The sequence below is a fragment of the Ostrea edulis genome, chromosome 6 (genome assembly GCF_947568905.1).
Source record: "Ostrea edulis chromosome 6, xbOstEdul1.1, whole genome shotgun sequence".
In the NCBI taxonomy this organism is placed as follows: Eukaryota; Metazoa; Mollusca; class Bivalvia; order Ostreida; family Ostreidae; genus Ostrea; species Ostrea edulis.
In genome coordinates, this window is record NC_079169.1 from 15,802,447 (window position 1) to 15,822,306 (window position 19,860).

General features: G+C 34.0%; 1 protein-coding gene across 14 annotated transcripts in view; it reads right to left on the reverse strand.

Moving 5' to 3' along the window:
• Positions 1-9,674: 9,674 nt before the first annotated feature.
• Positions 9,675-19,860, reverse strand: part of LOC125647644 (zinc finger protein 27-like) — an 82,180-nt gene continuing 71,994 nt past the window's right edge. For all 14 annotated transcript variants that reach the window (XM_056141687.1, XM_056141685.1, XM_056141677.1 and 11 more), the window contains one exon: positions 9,675-16,759. In XM_056141687.1, coding sequence (XP_055997662.1) covers positions 13,868-16,729 — 2,862 coding nt within the window. In that variant the 5' untranslated portion in view covers positions 16,730-16,759 and the 3' untranslated portion in view covers positions 9,675-13,867. The remainder of the gene's footprint in view (positions 16,760-19,860) is intronic.

Genomic DNA, 19,860 nt, shown 5'->3' on the forward strand with positions numbered 1-19,860 from the left:
TTTAAAAATAGAAAACACCTTTGCATATCAGATTCAACGTCCTTTTTTCCCCCCTCTTTTATTGATAATCTTCATACAATATCTGTATATACTTGATGATAATAGTAACTAAACACAAAATATTTAAAAACATGAACATCAAAATATCATCTGTTTCTTTGACTAGAGGATTTTTGTACTAGAATTTTTTGTAGAATATATCTTTTCTGTTTTCAGCAAGACAAAGTTGATAACGGTTATATGAAATATAATGTCTTAAATGTATTTGCATAAGCGAGATATATCAACCTTTTTGTTTTCTTTTAGAAATATTTGTCTCCTTCTAAATATGCTAAATCTACAGAGTGATATAAAAAAAATTAATAAAAAATACATTGACATTTTTCGTTTCAGGTGGCAATATTGACATAAAGACTACTTCAAAGTTCAAATTATTATATAAACTGAATTCTCACAATCCTTCAATAAATGTTCTAGATGATATATGACGAAATTTTCTTTAAAATCAGTCAATTCTGTACATTTCAAAAATAGATGGAATATATCGTCACATTCATTTAAACATAGAGGACATAAATTAGAATCTACTTCTCCAGTTCTATATAATTTCTCATAAGTGAAAGTTACGTTATGAAAAATTTTGAAATCCAACTCTAATATATCAGGTGGTTTACATGATTGTAACGACTTAATCCACCTTTTCGCAAGATGAATAGTATATCTATTGTCTTAAATACATTCTTCCAAAATTCATTTGATACAGGACTTTTGAAAATGTTTTCCATAAGAACTTCGTAAAATATTTTCACAGTACACGAATTGAAAACTATATTTTGTTCATAAAATCGTAAAATTACATTTGGTACAAACTCTTTTTTCACATTTTCCTTGATACGAACATAATTTTTCCATTCTTCTGGTATGATTGACAATAAACATTCATAATTTTCCTTAATCAATTTTTCGGTGATTACATTCCTGAATAATCTCAATAATACATGATACTGGTAAAAAATTTGGAATTACTTCATATGTAATATCTTTTATGTGAGTAATACCCGCTTTGATAAAATGTTCCCATTTCAACATTTTCCCAGCATTCATAACTTTCGGATTATAAAACAAACAGATATTGTATATATCACAGTCATTATAATTAAAAACAATAAAATCTTCAATTGCATACCATGCACTGAACATCTCAACATAAAATGATGGTAAAATTTGTAGATCCTTCTTGTTGAATTTAAGCAAAAATATATCCAAATTCGCATCTAATCCACAAACCTTATATAAAAAGTATCGAAAAGTATGTTTCCACAAGTAATGTTTTTCTATACAAAAATATTTTGCTAAATATTTTAGTCTATATGATAATTGTTTTAGATGTATATCTACCGTTCTAATACCACCTTGAGCTTTCTCACCAATAATAGTTTTATATGATACCAGGTGAGCGCCATGATTCCATAAAAATTCATTACATTCTTTTTGAATATCTCTCTTAGCCCATTCCGGAATAGATACTACTGTCAATGTATACCATAATTTTGACATTAACAATGTGTTGATTACAGTTGTTCTGCCTTGCAAGGATAATTTTTTCTTTGCCTCCATAAGGAGATTATTTGTTTAATGTTCATAACCTTGTCTCTCCAGTTGAGGCTATCACACTCCTCACTATTTTTTCCAAAATATATACCTAATATTTTAATGATATTCGTTTCTCTTATCCCCAGAGCATCTTTATCATCATTCGTAAATTTACCATTCCCAATACACATCATTTCAGATTTTTGTACATTCACTTTGGCACCTGAAGCTTTACCATAAAAATCAAAAACTTGCAATGCTTCAAAAACAGACCTCTTATCACTAACAGCTAACGTTGTATCGTCTGCATGTTGAAACATTAATGCACTTGTACCTGACAATGGTATTGGTATACCTTTAATATATGTGCCTTTTTTTATTAAACAACTTAATGGTTCAAATGATAAAACATACAACATAGCAGATATCGGGCATCCTTGCCTTACAGAATTCTTGACCAAAAAATATTTTGTCAGGAATCCATTACATTTTACACTACTATAAATATCTGTATAAAAAATACTAATCCATTTTCTAAAATAAGGTCCAAAACCAAATACCTTCAACACGTCTGAAAGATACTCATGACTAACTCTGTCGAAAGCCTTTTCTTGATCTATTTTTACAATATAACCTTTCATATTGTCCATTTCAACCATGTCAATAATGTTTCGTACACTTACTAACGTATCTGCTATATCTTTACCCATAATACAGCATGTTTGACTTTCAGATATAATATTAGGCAAAACTAATTTCAACCTATTTGACATAATCCTTGCAACAATTTTGTAATCTACATTTGATAGACTTATTGGTCTCCAATTTTTTAACAATCTTTTGTCACCCCCCTTTTTTTTATACAATAATGTAATAACACCCATTTTCTTAGAATGAGATAAATTTTCTCTTATTTCAATTTCATGAAATAACCTGTACAATGAGGTAAAAATGTCTTATAAAATTCTAAAGTAAGTCCATCAGACCCTGGACTTTTATCATTAACTAATAGTCAGGTGACCGGTTAGGCCCTTGGGACAAGTGATATTTTTAAATAATAGTCAGGTGACCGGTTAGGCCCTTGGGACAAGTGATACCTTTAACTAATAGTCAGGTGACCGGTTAGGCCTGTGGGCCTCTTGAGTTGGTTTTTATAATTGTTGATTTGTTTGTGTTTTTTATTTATTTTGTGTGTGTGTATGTGTGTTTTTTTTATATTTTATTTCTTATTCATTCTATTTTTTATTTATATATTCTTGGGGGGTGGGGGGTCAAAAATCAGATAATTGGCAGATGTCAATTTGCGCTGTAAGAGTTATCTTTCTTTATCTGCAACTATCGTACAATACTTGAAATCAATGCATTGGTCAGGTCATCTAATGCAAGTAGAAACTTCTGTGTCATTGAATCGATATCTTATGGCTTAGACAGTGGCGGGTTTAGGGGCGCGCCCCTCCTCTAAAATTTTCAAAGTTAAGGTAAATCGTGATCTCTTGTTTAGAAAAATGTAAACGATAAAAGAAGCAATATTTTCTTCCACTCCTTTCCTTTCACCTTGTCAGAATAATGAAATCTCCACCTGTATTTGCATGCTGTCAAAATAATGAAGGTTGTCAATGAAATAGTGAAATAAGCTTTACGTAATAATAAATCTTTTTAAAAATCTTATTCTCAAGAGAGCAGGCCATTATTATAGTCATATCAATATATCACTAGTGCACATTCAAGTTGCTCTGGGGGTAGGTTTGGTCCACAATTCGGATTCAAATTTTTACGTGAGCATGTGTTGAGGGATAGAAAACCTTCTTTTTTTTTTAATGTGGACCATCGGAGTTAAGGTGGGCTAAAATCGGGGATAAAATTTTACAAGAATATAGGGAAATATAAAACATCTCTCTGTTGTGTGGATTCAAGTTGAATTTAGTCTTTACAATATATATATATAAATTTTACGGAAAGACCTATCATGTAATGCAGTGTAATCTCGTGACCTTGACCTGGAAGTTTGACCTACTTTTAAGAAAACGTAACCTGTTAAATATCTCCTGAACTATTAAGGTAGGGCTTTTATATTTTGTATATATAGATTCTTTATGGCAAGACATCATTTCGTGAAGTTTTACATTATGACTTTGACCTTGGACCTACCTTTTAAATCTGACCTATTCAATCTCTCCTTAATTATCTAAGATAGATCTTTCATATTTTGTATATGGATTTCTTATGATACGACCTTTCATTTCATACTATGACATTTGCCTTTGACCTATTATTAAGAAAACGTAACCTGTTAATTTCCTTCGAAGCTTTTCATATTTTGTATATAAATTCTTTACAAGACTTTGTGATGAAATCGTATTTGATCTTGTGACCTTGACCCACTTTCTTAAAAACCTGACCCAATCAATATCCCCCTGAACTATTCAAGGTATTTTTTTCTTCATATTTTGTGTAGATTCTTTGTGGGAAGACCTGTGATACTTTGATGTTTGACCTTGAAGTTCGACTTACTTTTACTAGAAATCTGACATATTCCGTATATCCTGAACTAGCTGAGATAGAGCTTTCACGTTTTGTATATAGATCTATGGCAAGGCATCATATTCGTACCATGATATATGTTCTTATCCAGATCATGTTAGTAATAGTGGTATTGAGGCATCTCTGTGTTATGTTAATTCAGTTTCAGTTATGTCGTGATCCTTTGGGGCAAGGTTGAGGCCACATTATGGAATCAAAATTTTCATGGGAAAAAAGATCGATTAAAAAATCCTGTAAAAAATCACAACAGTTGAACAGCGGCAGGGCCAAGATGAGCGATGTGACTCATGGGCCTCTTGTGCCCCCTTACATTTTGAAGATTTATGGTTGCGTAATCCTTCCTGTCTACCTGTGTTACCGAGTTTTCATTTTTTGCAAACATGGCCAGAAACGTGACAAAATTGGAGAAATTCCTACTCTTTGTTGTACGTGTAGCCATTCATAGTACAAAATTCGTGATTTAATTCATGATGTGCATTTAAAACAAACTCCAACCAAATATCCATCACAATCTTTCCTTAAAATCAGTAAATGATAAACCACTGATAAATTGGAATAATCGTATGAAGTAATAAATGAATATACATGCATGTTTCATTACGTTGATAAACACGAAAACCAAATTTTTAAAGCCACTTGGGGAAGATAACTCGCAATTGTTTACGGTACAAAACCGACCTTACCGCAACCAAGCTCCGTATATTTCATTACTCTTCAACTCCAATATCATTATTCGTAGGGGAAAGTATATTCTCTAAAATAGAGAAGTCGAGAGGCATAGCCTTCATGGAGGCTATGCCTCTCGACTTCTCTAAAGAGAATAGGGAACGTAGTCCCGGAGAATTGACACTGTATGGAGTTTGTACCGCAACATGCGAATGTGTGGTTGATAAAAATACGTGCCAATTTTACTTCGCTGAAACAATGGATCCGCGTTGCCTGTAAGTATATATTCCCATGTAAAACTTTTAAAATTCCCTATTGGGGCCCCACCCTAGCCCCTTGTGTCACGACTTGAAGAAACGTGAATCTCCACTACCTGTGATTATAAATGTCATGAACAGATTTATAAATGGCACACTGCAATTTTACCCTTTTTTTTTTATCATTCTATTGGAAGGGACATGACAGTGTAGTCAATCTAGCAAATCACCTCAAAGTAATTGCAACAGAAACAAGCTCGACGGAATTTAATAAACAAAAGCGTGATTAACAACATACAAAAAATCGGACTATGGGAAATATTTAAAATTTAGACCTAAATTTTTTAGGAAACCATCGATATTTTGTGGTGTTTACGGCACGCCGTACACGTAAAGGGGCGTAACTTAACTGTGTCAGTACACGACGATCTAAAGTGCATGTAATAAAAAACGCGATTAAACAGCTTAACAGTTGTATTAAAAAGGTGATTTTAAGACATTCTATATACATACAATATTGCTCAGCATCTCATATTCTTTGCCGACTTCCATTCCCGGGGAACTTTCGCGAATAAAGCTTCAAAATATTTTGTTTGACCCTCTACTGAATTAATTTAAATTATAAAACACAATATTTACTTTAGAAGTTATGAGTAATCAATTATAAATGAAATCTTCAAGAATTCGTGTCAATTTACAAGGGTTAAAAAAGAAAGTATGGAAAGCCACTCGGGTTAAAAGTTTCAGTTATTTTGTATCTTCATCATTTGAGCAAGCGTTTTGAATTAAAAACTTTTATAAAACTAAGTAAGTAAAGTATTTTTGCTTTTCTTTTTCAAATTCAGGTTTGGGGAGTCATTCATGGGTAATAATAATGATAATAAAACATTGATAATATAAATAATAAAAATCAATGTAAGTAAACACTTGCGCATAGTATCATGATTTGATGTAAAATCGAGTAGTTGCTCTTTCTAATTAGTCTTGGCCTCACGACCTGCGGAACCATATCTCCTAGCAGCATGCGAACAGCGCGCTAGACCGCCCGGCCATCTATTCAAGACAAAACTTGTTTTCGATGACGATGGAATTCTCGCCACGCTGGCACACGATCATTGAGAATGGAAATGGGATACAGTTATTTATCGTAAATTTTAGAGGATCATACAAAATGCACATTGTGTTTGAAATGTCTATATATAAAGCACAGAAATAGCAACGAACTCTGAAATAAACATAACTGCCCTAAGGGACGAAATCAATGTCGGATGAAAATTTAAATTCAATTAGTTAGGGGGAGGGGAATAAAAACTCCCGCAAGTTTCTGTCATCCGACATCGATTACACTTTAGTGGAAAAAGGAAAAAGACAAGCGACTGTTGAATACCACATAATATTTAAAACATATTAATGAACATTTAATAGATTTAATGTACACTTTCATTTGTGAATAAACAGTAGAAAAGGTATACAGAGGTATACAGAGTGTTATTTATAATCGTACGTTTCTTTTCTTGTTATTCGATTAGTTTCAACATTTGTCATATTAAGTTTTTAAGGGGAGAGGGGGTTCTTGGTGAAAACTATGTGAACTTAGTTTTTTGTGAGACATTGAATTTTTGATCTTGCCCCTAAGTGAAGAATATCGTTAAAACCAGACGTCTTTTTAGGAAACGAAGTTTGTCAATCCTTGCCCTTTCTACATGCATTCACAGGATGCGACATAACGTCAAGAATGTTCGGCATCGGAACAGGTCCTGTATAGTCAAAATGTAGACAAATCGCGAAAAAATTCTGTATATGATTAGTTTTTAAATGGAGGCAGGCTACTGACAAACAAGTTGATGGTGAAGGGGTTTCAACTGTTTCGTTTAAAGTCAGCATTTCGCGAATTATATGGTCGTTATAACAATCGACTTTGCCAATACAACCTATCATTGAGTAAAATCTGTCTGACTTGTTTCATATGTAGATTGTTAGGCCGTTTTTGGCACAATGATATTGAATAAGGGTAACTCCGTTTGCCTTATTAAGATATAGAGCTCACGGCGGGTGTGACCGGTCAACAGGGGGTGCTTACTCCTTATAGCCCATAGGCACCTGATCCCACTTCTGGTATATCCAGGGGTCCGTGTTTGCCCACCTCTCTATTTTGTATTGCTCATAGGAGTTACGAGATGGATCACTGTTCGTTATCTTCACCTTCCTATATGAGGATTTCATAGAGAAAAAGATATATTCTGGTGTCGATGTCATATCAACTTTGTACGATGGAATACCATAGAGACACTTATAGGAGATTTGCTTTGTGAAGAATTGTCTAACACAATATCATTTTTATAAGTTCAGTCATTGCCACTAACTACTAACTACAGCTGCAGAAAAGGAGCACTGCAAGAATTTTTTAAGTCATAGAGTGGACTAAAGAAATGATTAATTTGGATCCTTCGAATTGGGGCTTATCACTGCTTTCAGCAATTCTTGTATCCGTTAAAACTAAATTACAAGTCGCACCAGATAAACTTTTGAACGTTTTTCGCTGTAAATGCGAGGCAAATTGTGACACTAGCCGTTGTACTTGTAAAAACATGGACTGAACTGTACTGCAATTACTCAAATGATCACTTATATAATTATCAGGCACGTAGCAATAATGGCTCTACACCTTTTATTATTACATGCAAAATTGATAAATTTTTACGTTCAGAGGTCGATTTTTAGACAGATTGGTTGCCCTCCCATCTCTCTTTTTTTTTTTTTTTGTTAAATAGTATTGTCGTGAACTGTACACAGTGGAAGTGTAAAATTGAACTGAGAGAACAATCTTAGCCCCACCACCACACACACCATCAAGGATTTTTATAACTTCGGATTAAGATTTACTTGTCAATTTTCAGGCAATATTGTGAAATTATCTTCACCCCCCCCCCTTTTTTACGATGCTGCGTGCCTGATTCATTTTGCTTTTAATTCTATGTGTCCATTGTTTTTAAAACATATTACTCCTGAAATTCTCGGTACTACTTGCACAATAATTTGGGTAGAACTAAACATCAAATACGGCTATAACTGCCCCCCCCCCCCCCCCTTTCCCAAACTCTAGAACTTGACGAAGTGCACGTATTAAAGATTTCTTCATAAAATCGAAGAAACTGAACCTTGTTTCGTCATAGATGTAGTACAAACTGTTAAAACTCAACTTAATAAAGAATTGGTAACGTAAGCTTTACTATACACTGTTTGTTTTAAAATACTATATGTGAAACATAGGACCGGAATGGTAAGCGCGCCTCCAACTTCCGATGTAAGGGCAGTAACTGCAAAAATGTAGGTCATCTTTTACAGACCATTTTTGAAGGGGCACTTGTTTTGTGTTAACAGTTTATTTTAATGTATAAATCTTCATGTGGTAACTCATATGCCTAAGGACAGGAAAAAGTATTTTCTTCCAAAATCCAGTTTTTTAACGATTTTTGTTGGAAAATGATTTCAGCCAAAAATTCGGCAAGGGAAATAAATTTTGGTGCAGAAAAATTTAGTTGTGGATTTGGACGTTTTATTCTTAAATTTATAAGATCACTGTCATCTCTTGTATAAAACAGTCATTTCCAGTTTTTCACTATTTTTGTTTAGAAAAATTTAAGTTTTCCTACCTAAAATGGTATTTTTCATATATATTGCCAATAATCCATATATCTTGCTTGTAGAGCAGTTTTTAAAATAAATCCTAACTTCAATTTTTTATTGGTAGACTCAAATGTATGACAAAATGTGGGTTTTCTTCTTAAAATTTCAACCTTTAACAATTATATTCAAAAAAGCAAGATTTTACCCAAAAATTACAGTCAAGGAAAGAATATATTCTGCTGTAAAAACAAGAGGTACTGTGAGCAATGCTCACTAAGATACCATGAAAATCGAACATTTCCAGGTTGAAATTTGAGATATGAAACTTTATTTTTACTGTATATTACATGAAATGGACATTTTCTTCAATTTCCAGTTTTTAGCGATTTTCATGAAAAACCACATCCTTTTACCCCAAAATTCCAATTTTCCCATGGAAATACAAAAGCCAATTTTTAATATGTTGTTTGCATGTGTTTTCTTGCATGAATAATCAAAATTTCATTTCTGTTGCAATTAGTTTGAGGTTTTGCTCATTTTTGAGCTAGATTGACTAGACGATAGGGGCTTCTTATCCAGTTTGTTTGATCGAGATCTAAATGGATAAACCCTGTGCTTTGATTGTTCCTTTTATCGAAGGATGTTCTGAGACAAGTTTGGTTGAATTTGCTCCTGTGGTTCAAGAGCAGCAATAAAATTGTGTAAAGTTTACAGACAGATGTACGGACTATGGATGATCATTAAAGCACACCTAGGCTTACAGCTCAGGGCACCTATTCATAAAATACCTAAGATCAAAATTTACAAACACTGTAATTTTCATCTCTTGTAGACTTTAATATGTACATCCATGGTTTATAAAACATGAATATGTGATCGGTATTTGATTATCAGAAAGAATTATTTATTTTAGCGTAGTCTAAGATATTTTGTGAATAAGGGCCCTGGCGAGCTAAAATTACTAAAAAAATATTCACAACAAAAAATATCAAATATGCCAAAATATTTATTTATTATTTGATATTACTACAAGGCAAATTTGCCCGAGGTACACGTGACACTAGTCTGTTTATTTCAATCTACGATTACTACACAACAAGTAAAGCCCTACACCGCAGAAACCACCTTAAAGCTAGTATGTATTTGTGTTTCTGTGGTGCAGGGCCGTTTCACTTACAGAAAATGTGAGCGATCTAAAACTGCTGTAGTTTTCCCTAAGTTCAATATTGTGATACAATAAAGAGATGAAGAAAAGAATTCTCTTTTCACTTAACTCTGCAGACAGGATGATAACAAGTTAACAGAAAAATAATAAAATATTAACAAGTGATATATATATATAGGTAATAATATATGTATACATAAAATATTTATAAACTGATATTCCATTATTTCGCAACCACTGAAATGTTAACATTAGAATCGTTCAGATTTCAATTAATAAATTTTTGGACTATTGACAAAAAATATTCCAAAATGAAATACTCGTGCAAGATACAATTTCTAATCTTAAAATTTGATATATCTTTTAATTTTGATTTTAAGCACATCTATTTAACAGTGAAAGATGCAGCAGATTATATATACCATTTCAATGGTTACAAAATAATAGATAGCCTTTTGGTACAGCTGTTCCTCTGAGCAAAACATGTAGTCCTTCAAAATGTAGAAAAATAAGAATATCATTCTAAAAAGTCAACAGAATAAGAACTGACAAAAAAAAAAAAATCCTCCATCTCCAAGATCACATGGCCCCTTATCAACGTGCACTTTGTGCCAAACAAAACAAGCCTCCTTACAGAAGTTACTTCGTTATATTTCCATCTTTTTGAATATTTCCTCAATATTTACATTTTCCTCCAAAATTTCATATTTTGTAATGACTCCTCTATAAATAATACTTGAAATTATTCAAAGTCTTCATCCTGACTTCGGGTATTATATGAAACTTGATAATTCAAAATGGGGGCTGTTTTACTTTCAATTTCAATCTCGATTCATAGAACATAATTTTATATATTTGCATTTTCAAAACATATGTAAACTTTCAAACTTCATTACTTACACTTCAGATACAATATCAACTTTTTGAGACAGGTGTTTGCACAATTTCTTGTTAAAACTTGTACCTTCTTTCATATGAAAGATTTGTTTTAGCTGTAATGTTAATCACAAAATGCCTAAATAAAGTCCCAAAGTGCCCCACAGAAACTTCTACCTATCAGTTTTGTAGATGGACACCTATACGATTCGCACTGCTACTTGGTCGTCTACGACAACCATCACCATGGAAATTCCTGATCACAAATGCACCACTGACAACCTGGCTATATGAAATACAAAATCAGGTCTAAAAAAATTACTAACATTTTGCTTATACAGTTAAAGAAGAATGAAAACATTCAACATATAATTACCTACAACTCAAAATATACAGTATCAAATTTTTTGATTACCTTTTGGTAATTCAATTGTAGATTATTTTTGTTTATCAACCTCGTTACTATATAATCATTTGTAGCATTATCAGACAGGTGTCCTTGAAAATTTCAAAGAAAAACTAAGGGGGGGGGGGGTATAAGACAGTTTACCATACACAAAGTAACATTGAGCTCAACATAAAAAAAAATTCTAATGTACAAAATACTGTACACATTATTTTAAAAAATTGTACAAAATGGCAAAACCTTTTTTTTTTTTTCATTTTACAAAATCTTTAGAGTTATATTAAATTTTGGAAAAAGTATAAAGGCCCAGGAATCATGAAACATCGTACACCAAAAATTGTACAGTAGCCAAGTAACCCAAAATAAAATGTAACGCAGGATTACATCCAAGAACTGCTAATCAATTTAATTCAGTGTCATTGTGAACAAGTATTCAACAGATGATTGAAATTTGATGCAAGTCTGTTTCATGATCATTTTTGGCAAGACTTATGTTTTCTGAGCCCAATTACTTTTGTTTAATTTCAAACAATTGTTATATAAATTTAAAAGAAATACACTTGTTTAGCCCTCATCCTTGGCCCACACAATCTTGGAGAATCATAAGTAATGGTACTAAAGCACAACACAAAGCCTGTAGCACTTTATAGAATAGTGTTTGCAGAATTGCTACTTCACCATGCAGATAGTTATTGTATTTGTAGTTTGAGGATTGAGAACATGTTAAAATTCACTTTAAATCATCCCATTGAACTCTAAAAACTAGTAAGATTTTGGAAAAAAAAAACCCTGCAATGCTTGACGCCTGCATACTTTATTAAGTGCATTAGCACTTGAAAATGCGCTTCATGAAAAGTATCCCGGCGTCAGGCATCACAGTTCATTCCTTCATGTATTTTCAAAAATGAAATCAAGGAAATGGCTCTCGTTACAATTGTCAAAAACATTTAAAATGTAAGTATTTCAAAATTATTCACGCAAGTTTGTGGGTGGATGAGGGCTTAAACATCATCTGAAAATGAAGAATGATTATATGTACAAATGTTTATATGTGTATACATAGTTTTCCTGAAATTTTCACATGATATATATATATACTGTATATAAAATCATAATGTACAAGTACATGAAAACTCAGCACTTTCATTTAGGGAAATATACAACTAACATGTGACAAAGATTTGAATGAACGAGATGAATTGTACCCGTACTTATAACATTGATAATATAAATGCATATCTGAGTCAAATATGCCCCCAGAAATCAACGTATATACAAATTCACATACAGAAAACATTTTTAAAAAAAACACTTCTAAGCTTATGGAAATTTCAAAATATTGTACCATTGAAATCTATATGTTGTTGATTACAATATTCGTGTTTGGTATACTGGGTAGAGTTTAAATGAAAAGCAGTTTGTATAAAACCACAGAACTTTTTGTAATGTTTTTAAGTTTTCAGTTTCAGGATAACTGTCATCTCATACTTTATATATCGAAAAAAAAAATTACTCGAAAAAACTGAGATGGCAATTAGCGTTGAAAAGATTATTTCTAAAAGAGTAAAAACCACAAACATCAATTTAGAAATACCCATCCCCTTCATTCTGTCAAAAGGGCATAAGGAAGTTAGCATACCCGAAAACTTCCAAACAATTTCACATATACAGAAACAAAAGTTTCAATATATAAGGAAGAATATCGTTTACACCCGTAATACATATCTATTGTCTTGAAATGTGCATTTCAAATTCAAAAAATCTGTAATGCTGTGGTGATCAATTTTAAAGCAGTTAACACTTACATCAAAAGAGTAAACCATACCTCAGATCAAACAGTATGAGTAAAAAATGTTTTTCATTAAAAAATATCAGGAGAGTCACAGTCTAATCTATATATATATATATTCTATATACCACAGTTTAATATATATATATATTCTATATACCATGAAAACAAAAACACCACAAAATTAATAGACGAAGTTATTGCTTTGCTTATGTAAATCATATAATGTATCATGACGTTTAGTCGTTGCGAGATAACTTATTTCTGATTCATAATTGCATGAATGACTCGTTTGCCAATACTGTTACATGTGAGCAAAACATGGGAAAATCCTTCCTTATTATATAATGAACAATGAAACAGTTTCAATAAATACACGTAATCAACATTCACATTGCACAAAAATAATTTACAATATTTACCTGAATTTAAATATTTGCAGTAGAAACAAAATATATTTTCTCAAAATATTTTCTTTTTTATTCCGAGGCAGATCATATGGCTAGATGAGGTATTTGATAATTAAGTATTAAAGTCATACACACTGACAGACAACTAGTCAAATATATATAAAAAAACCCATAAATATACAATTCATTTTTGCTGCTTTCTTAATTAACATACATCACAAATTCACACAAAAGATGAGGTATATCAAATTATCATCAGATTTAACAATCAAGACACAAATTGGGGTTATTTCCCTTGACAGATCACTTACTATTCTCAACAATACATATCAAAAAAAAAAAAATAAAATAAATGAACGAGGTACTAGGTATAATATATTATTGACCAAATATGTAAATAGTTCCGGGTATTTACGTATTACCCTTGTTACTTAATGATACAGTCACACAAATGTGATAAGACTAAAGAAATTACAAACACTACACAGAGGTACACTATGTCTTCATTCTGACAATGCTAATCAAAGTACTGAACTTCTATCTCAAATGTTCTGCAAGATGCATGCAGAAGTAAGTTTTATCTTGGCAGTTCTCATCACAAACAGGGCAGGCAAACGGCTTCAGATTACCACCTCGTGCATGCAGTTTACTGTGAATGCGATACATTGCGTATTCTGAAAAGTAGCACTCACAGTGATCACACTTGTAGAGTCTGCCGGTGGCTAATAGTGTTGATATGCTCTCTGTGGAGTTATCTAACCCTGAGCTGGAAACCTGCTGGTAGGTGGAGCCACTGTGGTCTGAATGTATGCTAGCTTCACTTGGACTTCGGACATCTTCGTTTAGTAGCTCCAAGCTGCTCTTGCAACATTTATTCACCTGAATACCGATGTCCACAGAGTTAGCTTTAACCCCTGGTGCCAAGGTAACAGTTGGTCTGAGGACATTGGATCCTGCTGCTGACCACGACTTTTCATCTGAGGTAGGAGGAGAGAGGATATTTTCCTGACTTTCGCTGTTTTTGTAAGCTTTCTCTGCTCTTTGAATGCTAAGATTAAGGGCATCAGCCTGAGGTGAGTGGTGACTAGTCTCCAAAAATCCAGCAGACGATCGGAGAGGTATCTCTGAGGTAGGAGTTGGTAATGAGGTATTAAATATCGACGGAAATGATGAGGCTGCCGCAGCAACAGCTGCTTGGTGATTCTGGTAGCTCATAAATAATGCATTTGACATTGCGACTGAGGTAGGTGTATTGAAGAAACTGCTGTACGCCGAGTCCGCATAGGAGGGGACTTCCTCCTTACGCTCATCTGGCGAAGCATGCAGCGACATACTGCTGCTGTTGTTTTTCCTAGGAGTGCCATCACTGCCATTTGTTGAGGGTAGCAAGTTTTCCTGAGAAGATGCACTGTTTTTAACAAAGAGATCCCATACACTTTCTGCCGATATGCCATGACGACGGGCATGTCTTCGTAGAGTAGATCCTCGGGTGAACTTGGCTCCACAAATTGAGCACTGGTAAGGCTTGATACCTGCATGCAGCTTGATATGAGATTTCATGTTGTTTTTGTAGCCAAATCTTTTACCACAGATGGGACAACTATAGGGTTTTTGACCTTCATGAACCTTCATATGAAATGCCATGTGACTCACAGGAAATTCATGCCCACATATACTGCACATCTCCTTCGGTTCATCAGTGTCAACCAGTCCCGAAGAGTTAGGTGTCTGTTCTCGATTCTCAACATCTCTGTCTGGAGATGCCTCATTTTCAATGGAGTCTGACAAGGCTTCAGAATCCATGGTCTCCTGCTCTTCATCTCCATCTTCCAATGAATCTTCATCATAGTCACCACTTCCTGGGGCACCAGGCATGTACTGTAGAGATTCCTGCTCTTCTTTGGTAAGGTTGTGACTTTGCAAATGGCTGACTAAGCTAGTTTGAGCTTCCACTGCCTCTCCACAGTGCCTACAGGACCAAGGACTCTCTGAATGCTGGCGTTTGATGTGTACTCGTAGACTGCTTTTGCTAGTGAAGGAAGCAGCACATAATGCACAAGTGTACGCAATCTCTCCTAAATGAGCTCTCTCATGAGTAATTCTCAGTCCTGCCTTTGAAAATCTGTCCCCACAAAATCGACATGCGTACGGCTTAAATTTGGTGTGGATTTGCTTGTGTACATGCATCTGCCAGGATGAAGGGAAATTCTTTCCACAGATTTCACACTTGGTTTCCCTTCCTTCCACACCGTCTTTGAAGTCCATCTTGTTCTCACCATTAGTTGCTGAATGGTGCGGGGTGTCCTGAGACATTGGTAATGAGGTAGATTCAATAATATCCATGGAGTCTGAATCATCTTGACCAGACAATCCACTTCTCTCTCCTCTTCCCATCCTTCCATTTCCTGTTAACTCGTTCTTCTCTGCGTCTGAATCCTGACCATTTTCAACTTTGCTATGTTCTCTTTGCATTTCTTCCTGAATGACCTCCCTTTCATATTTGTCTTCATGTGTGACTGAGCTAGCATCATCATGAGAGGTTCCTGAGGGTGATTTGGACATGTCAAGTCCAGCTGAGGTATTGTATGGAGACAGGGAATGACCCCTTGTTTCACTGTGCTTGAGGTGAGGTGACCTTTGTGACTCCGTCACATAGTGGGAGGATGGGAGATCAGTAGAGGCCTCGTACAGTTTGCTGCCCTGAGATATGCGATGTTCCTGAGCTTCTTTCTTGACAATGACTCCATGGTAGCCAGCAGACTCCATTTCTTTGAGGTACTTCCGATCTAGTAAAAACGGAGGGGTCATGAGAGGAGGTAACGATTTGTTGAGTGAATTTGAGATTTTTCCTGACTGAACGACTTTGGATTCCCCTGATTTTCGAGATTCAGATATGGATGAAGATGACATAGGCCACGATACACTATGATCAGATGCTGTGCTGTTTCCGATTTTCTTGCCATCCTCTTGTGGTACCATGCTGCACACTGCTGCTCGAAGTAGGGGACAACGCTTTTCATGATACCGTCGCGTTGTAGACCTAGTAAACACTTTCCCACAGTAACTACACGTGCGAGACTTTCGAGGATAACCATTTGAGGTAAACTGGTATAAATCACTTGGGTACCCGTAATTTGGCATGGCAACACCACTCAGTCCATATGGGAATGAATCTGTTGCTCCACTCCGTCCCCCACCATGGGGACTCTCCCCCCTAAATGAATCCCCTTGACTGAAGTTCAGTGCCCCCATACCTGAGGCAGCAGCTGCCAATAATCCCTGAGCGCTATTAGTTTGAGTTTTGTTACTCAAATCCATTGTAGAATAAATATTCCTATGTAAGTCTATGATAGTTCCCTGATTTAAAGTTTTTTCCTTTTTTTCTCCTTGAATCACCATAGATCCGAGTGATCCTGTCTTTTCTATTACCTGCAAAATATAAAATATGGTGGTCATTGCATTCAATTACTTCAAATAAATAAAACATGTCTTAATTTTCTTATGCAAGACTATTTAAAAGTAACTTACAAATATGTGAACAAATTTCAAAATAATAATAAATGAATCTTTCATTAAACATGTTCCTTCAAATAGCCACACACATAATAATACAGAGGTAAAATGTGGCATTTATTTATAACTGAACAAGTTACAGTAACAGTTTTTCTATGCAATGCATTACTAAGTACAATAAAGCTACAATTTAATCAAATTAAATGCATAATATCCTCTGATGTAAACAACTACCTTGAGCCTGACCAATTTCCATATTCACATATATAAACCACCTTTCATTATACCTGTAGTTTTAAAGAGGACTAACACATTGTCCAAATAATTGAAATACCAGCCATTAATTCCTTAGTTAGCTCAGTGAAATAAGCTATAAGGCTGCAGTCAATCATTAAATGTAGATGATCAGGAGTTTGAGTCCTATAGAGGGGTTTTTTTTTTTTGGTCCCATGGCTTCACACTGTAGCCCCCCCCCCTTTTTTTTTTGCACTATTGGATACAACTATTAATTTCAATATTATCATGCATATCATCCATTCCTTTCTTGTTAACAAAAAAAAAAAAAACCCAACCCCCCCCCCCCCCCCAAAAAAATCTTTATGTGTTATTTCATAAGTATATAAGAATACATACTTCAATTTGAATTCAGCCATTTCATTTCCAAATATGGGAAGGACTAATGGATAGGCAAGATTTTTATGCTTTCAATTCTAGTTATTCACCCTCACTGATAATAAATCCTCATGGGTCTGGCATGTTTTTTCAAGCTTGTAATTAGGTATTGCAATTACATAATAACCAGATCAAAAGTTCTGATTTGAGTTGCTCAATTTGTAGTATTTTGCTTTGCCTCTACCAGGTGTCATAATTGCCTGAAACACATGTGGCCATATTCAGTTGAGCAGAAATCAACACATGCATGTTAAAAAAAACCCAAACATATGTCACTGGGAATTGACTGTAAAGATAAACCACACAAATTGAAGAGAAAATAATATTTTGTTACCACTACAATTCAAAACCTTATAATGTAATTCATGAATTAGTCCCAGTGGTTTCTTTCAGTTTATTAACAGTCCAGAACATCATTTGATCAATTTAGATACACCAAATATCATTAACATATTTATCAATCATTTTTGAAGACTATGAACATTGTATACCAGTGATTGAATTAATTCTTTTAACAATTTCTTTTGTGGTGGTCTGAATAAAAAAAAAAAGCCAACAAAATGTTGTCATTGGTTTTTAAATGTATGATTCTATAGTTAAACAAATGTTCATCACTTTTACTTCTTTTGGTAAACACTACAAAATGCTTTCAATTCCCTTTTGTGTTAAAATTTGACTATCAATGTTTTGAAGACAGATTTCTTGACATGTCCAAGGTGTAACCATGCACCAGATAATATACTCTTCTGGTCAATCTGTTGCAGCTCCACTGGGCATGACCAATTTGACCTTGGTCTAAATATGGAAAAATCGACATAAGTGTTCTGATTGTTCACAAGATAGGAGACACATGAAAGGCTGTAGATTTCTCATTCAAACAAAACATGATATCTTCAGAATCTTGAATTACCTTCACTGCAGGGCATTAATTCTTAATGAGAATGCCAACCTTTGTGCATCCAAATAATCCAGGGCCCTAGATGAAACTGAAATTTAGAGGATACTAAATTTTTCTGTCTTTGGATTCACAAACATCTTGAAGGGTGTCCTTTGCATGATAAACATTAATTGGTATATTTTTGAGAGAAGGGCTTATAATGTTGCATATCCTTGTAAACAGGATCTTGTAAATATTTTATAGCAATCCCAATAACATATTCATTTGGATAAATTGAAATTCACCGATTTTCATACTGTAGTACTATGTCGTGTGAAATCAGGAGGAGAAATGAATCAATATTGATAATCAATAATTTCTGAATGCATCAGTTTGTGCCTGTGAAATATCCCAATATTTTTATTGGTTATTGTTAATACAGACCATGTCTTCCCTCCTCTCACTGTGAGATAACAGAGTCAGCCGTTACATACGGCACGTCAGCCGTACTGCACATGTTTAATTGACATTTAATCAAGTTGCCATCATAAAATATACTGTATTAAATTGTTTTGCACATTTGAAGCCATGAATTTTCTTCAGAGTTATGTTACAGTAGCTTCTTACATTGAGTTTCAGCCTGTGTTGTAAGATGGCCAACACAGGACTGGGCGACACCTAAGTATGCTATTTCTAAGGTCTGGCAGCCACCAAACTCTTTTATTTCTAAACCGTTTGATACCTTGGTCATGTAATACATTAACATGGCATTTGGCTCTGTGATTATACACACATTTAAGAGGGATGTGCACCCCTGTTTCAGACAGATTCAATGGTACCATTGAGTTTGTGAATGATGTTTATGAATGGAATATTTTGTAAATAATTTAAGGAGGTGTACTACATCGTCATAATGGCCGACTTTTAAAACATGAATGAAAATATAGATATCAGCAATATTTGTATATTCCTTTTAAATTTGATTGCCTAGCTGGGTAGTTCAGTTGGTTAACATGTCAACTATTGATCTGCAAATCACAGTCCAGCAGGGCTTTTGCTTTTTTTCAGATTATTTCTGCTAAAACTGCATTCTTTGGCTAGATAAAGTAAATTTGAAAGTTTTTAATTTCAAAATACTGTTATACATATCCTCCATTTTTCATCAATATCAGATTTCTTAGGTGTGCGTCTTATTCCTTCTAAATAAAATACCCCAACACCATTTTTAAAAAATCACAACTGCTTAAATGACCAGATTTGAACAATTACACGGTACTTTTTGCAAGTTTTCTAGGACTTTCTATACCATTTCCTAGAGAACTATAAAATTTCCATTCAGTAAACAGATATGGGTACTCAGTTACATGTTGAGTTAGTTACCATTTAAACTGTAAGTAAGTAAGTAATTTTATTTATTAAAGTGGCATGTGTACATATATTCATACATCCAATTTCATCACAATATACA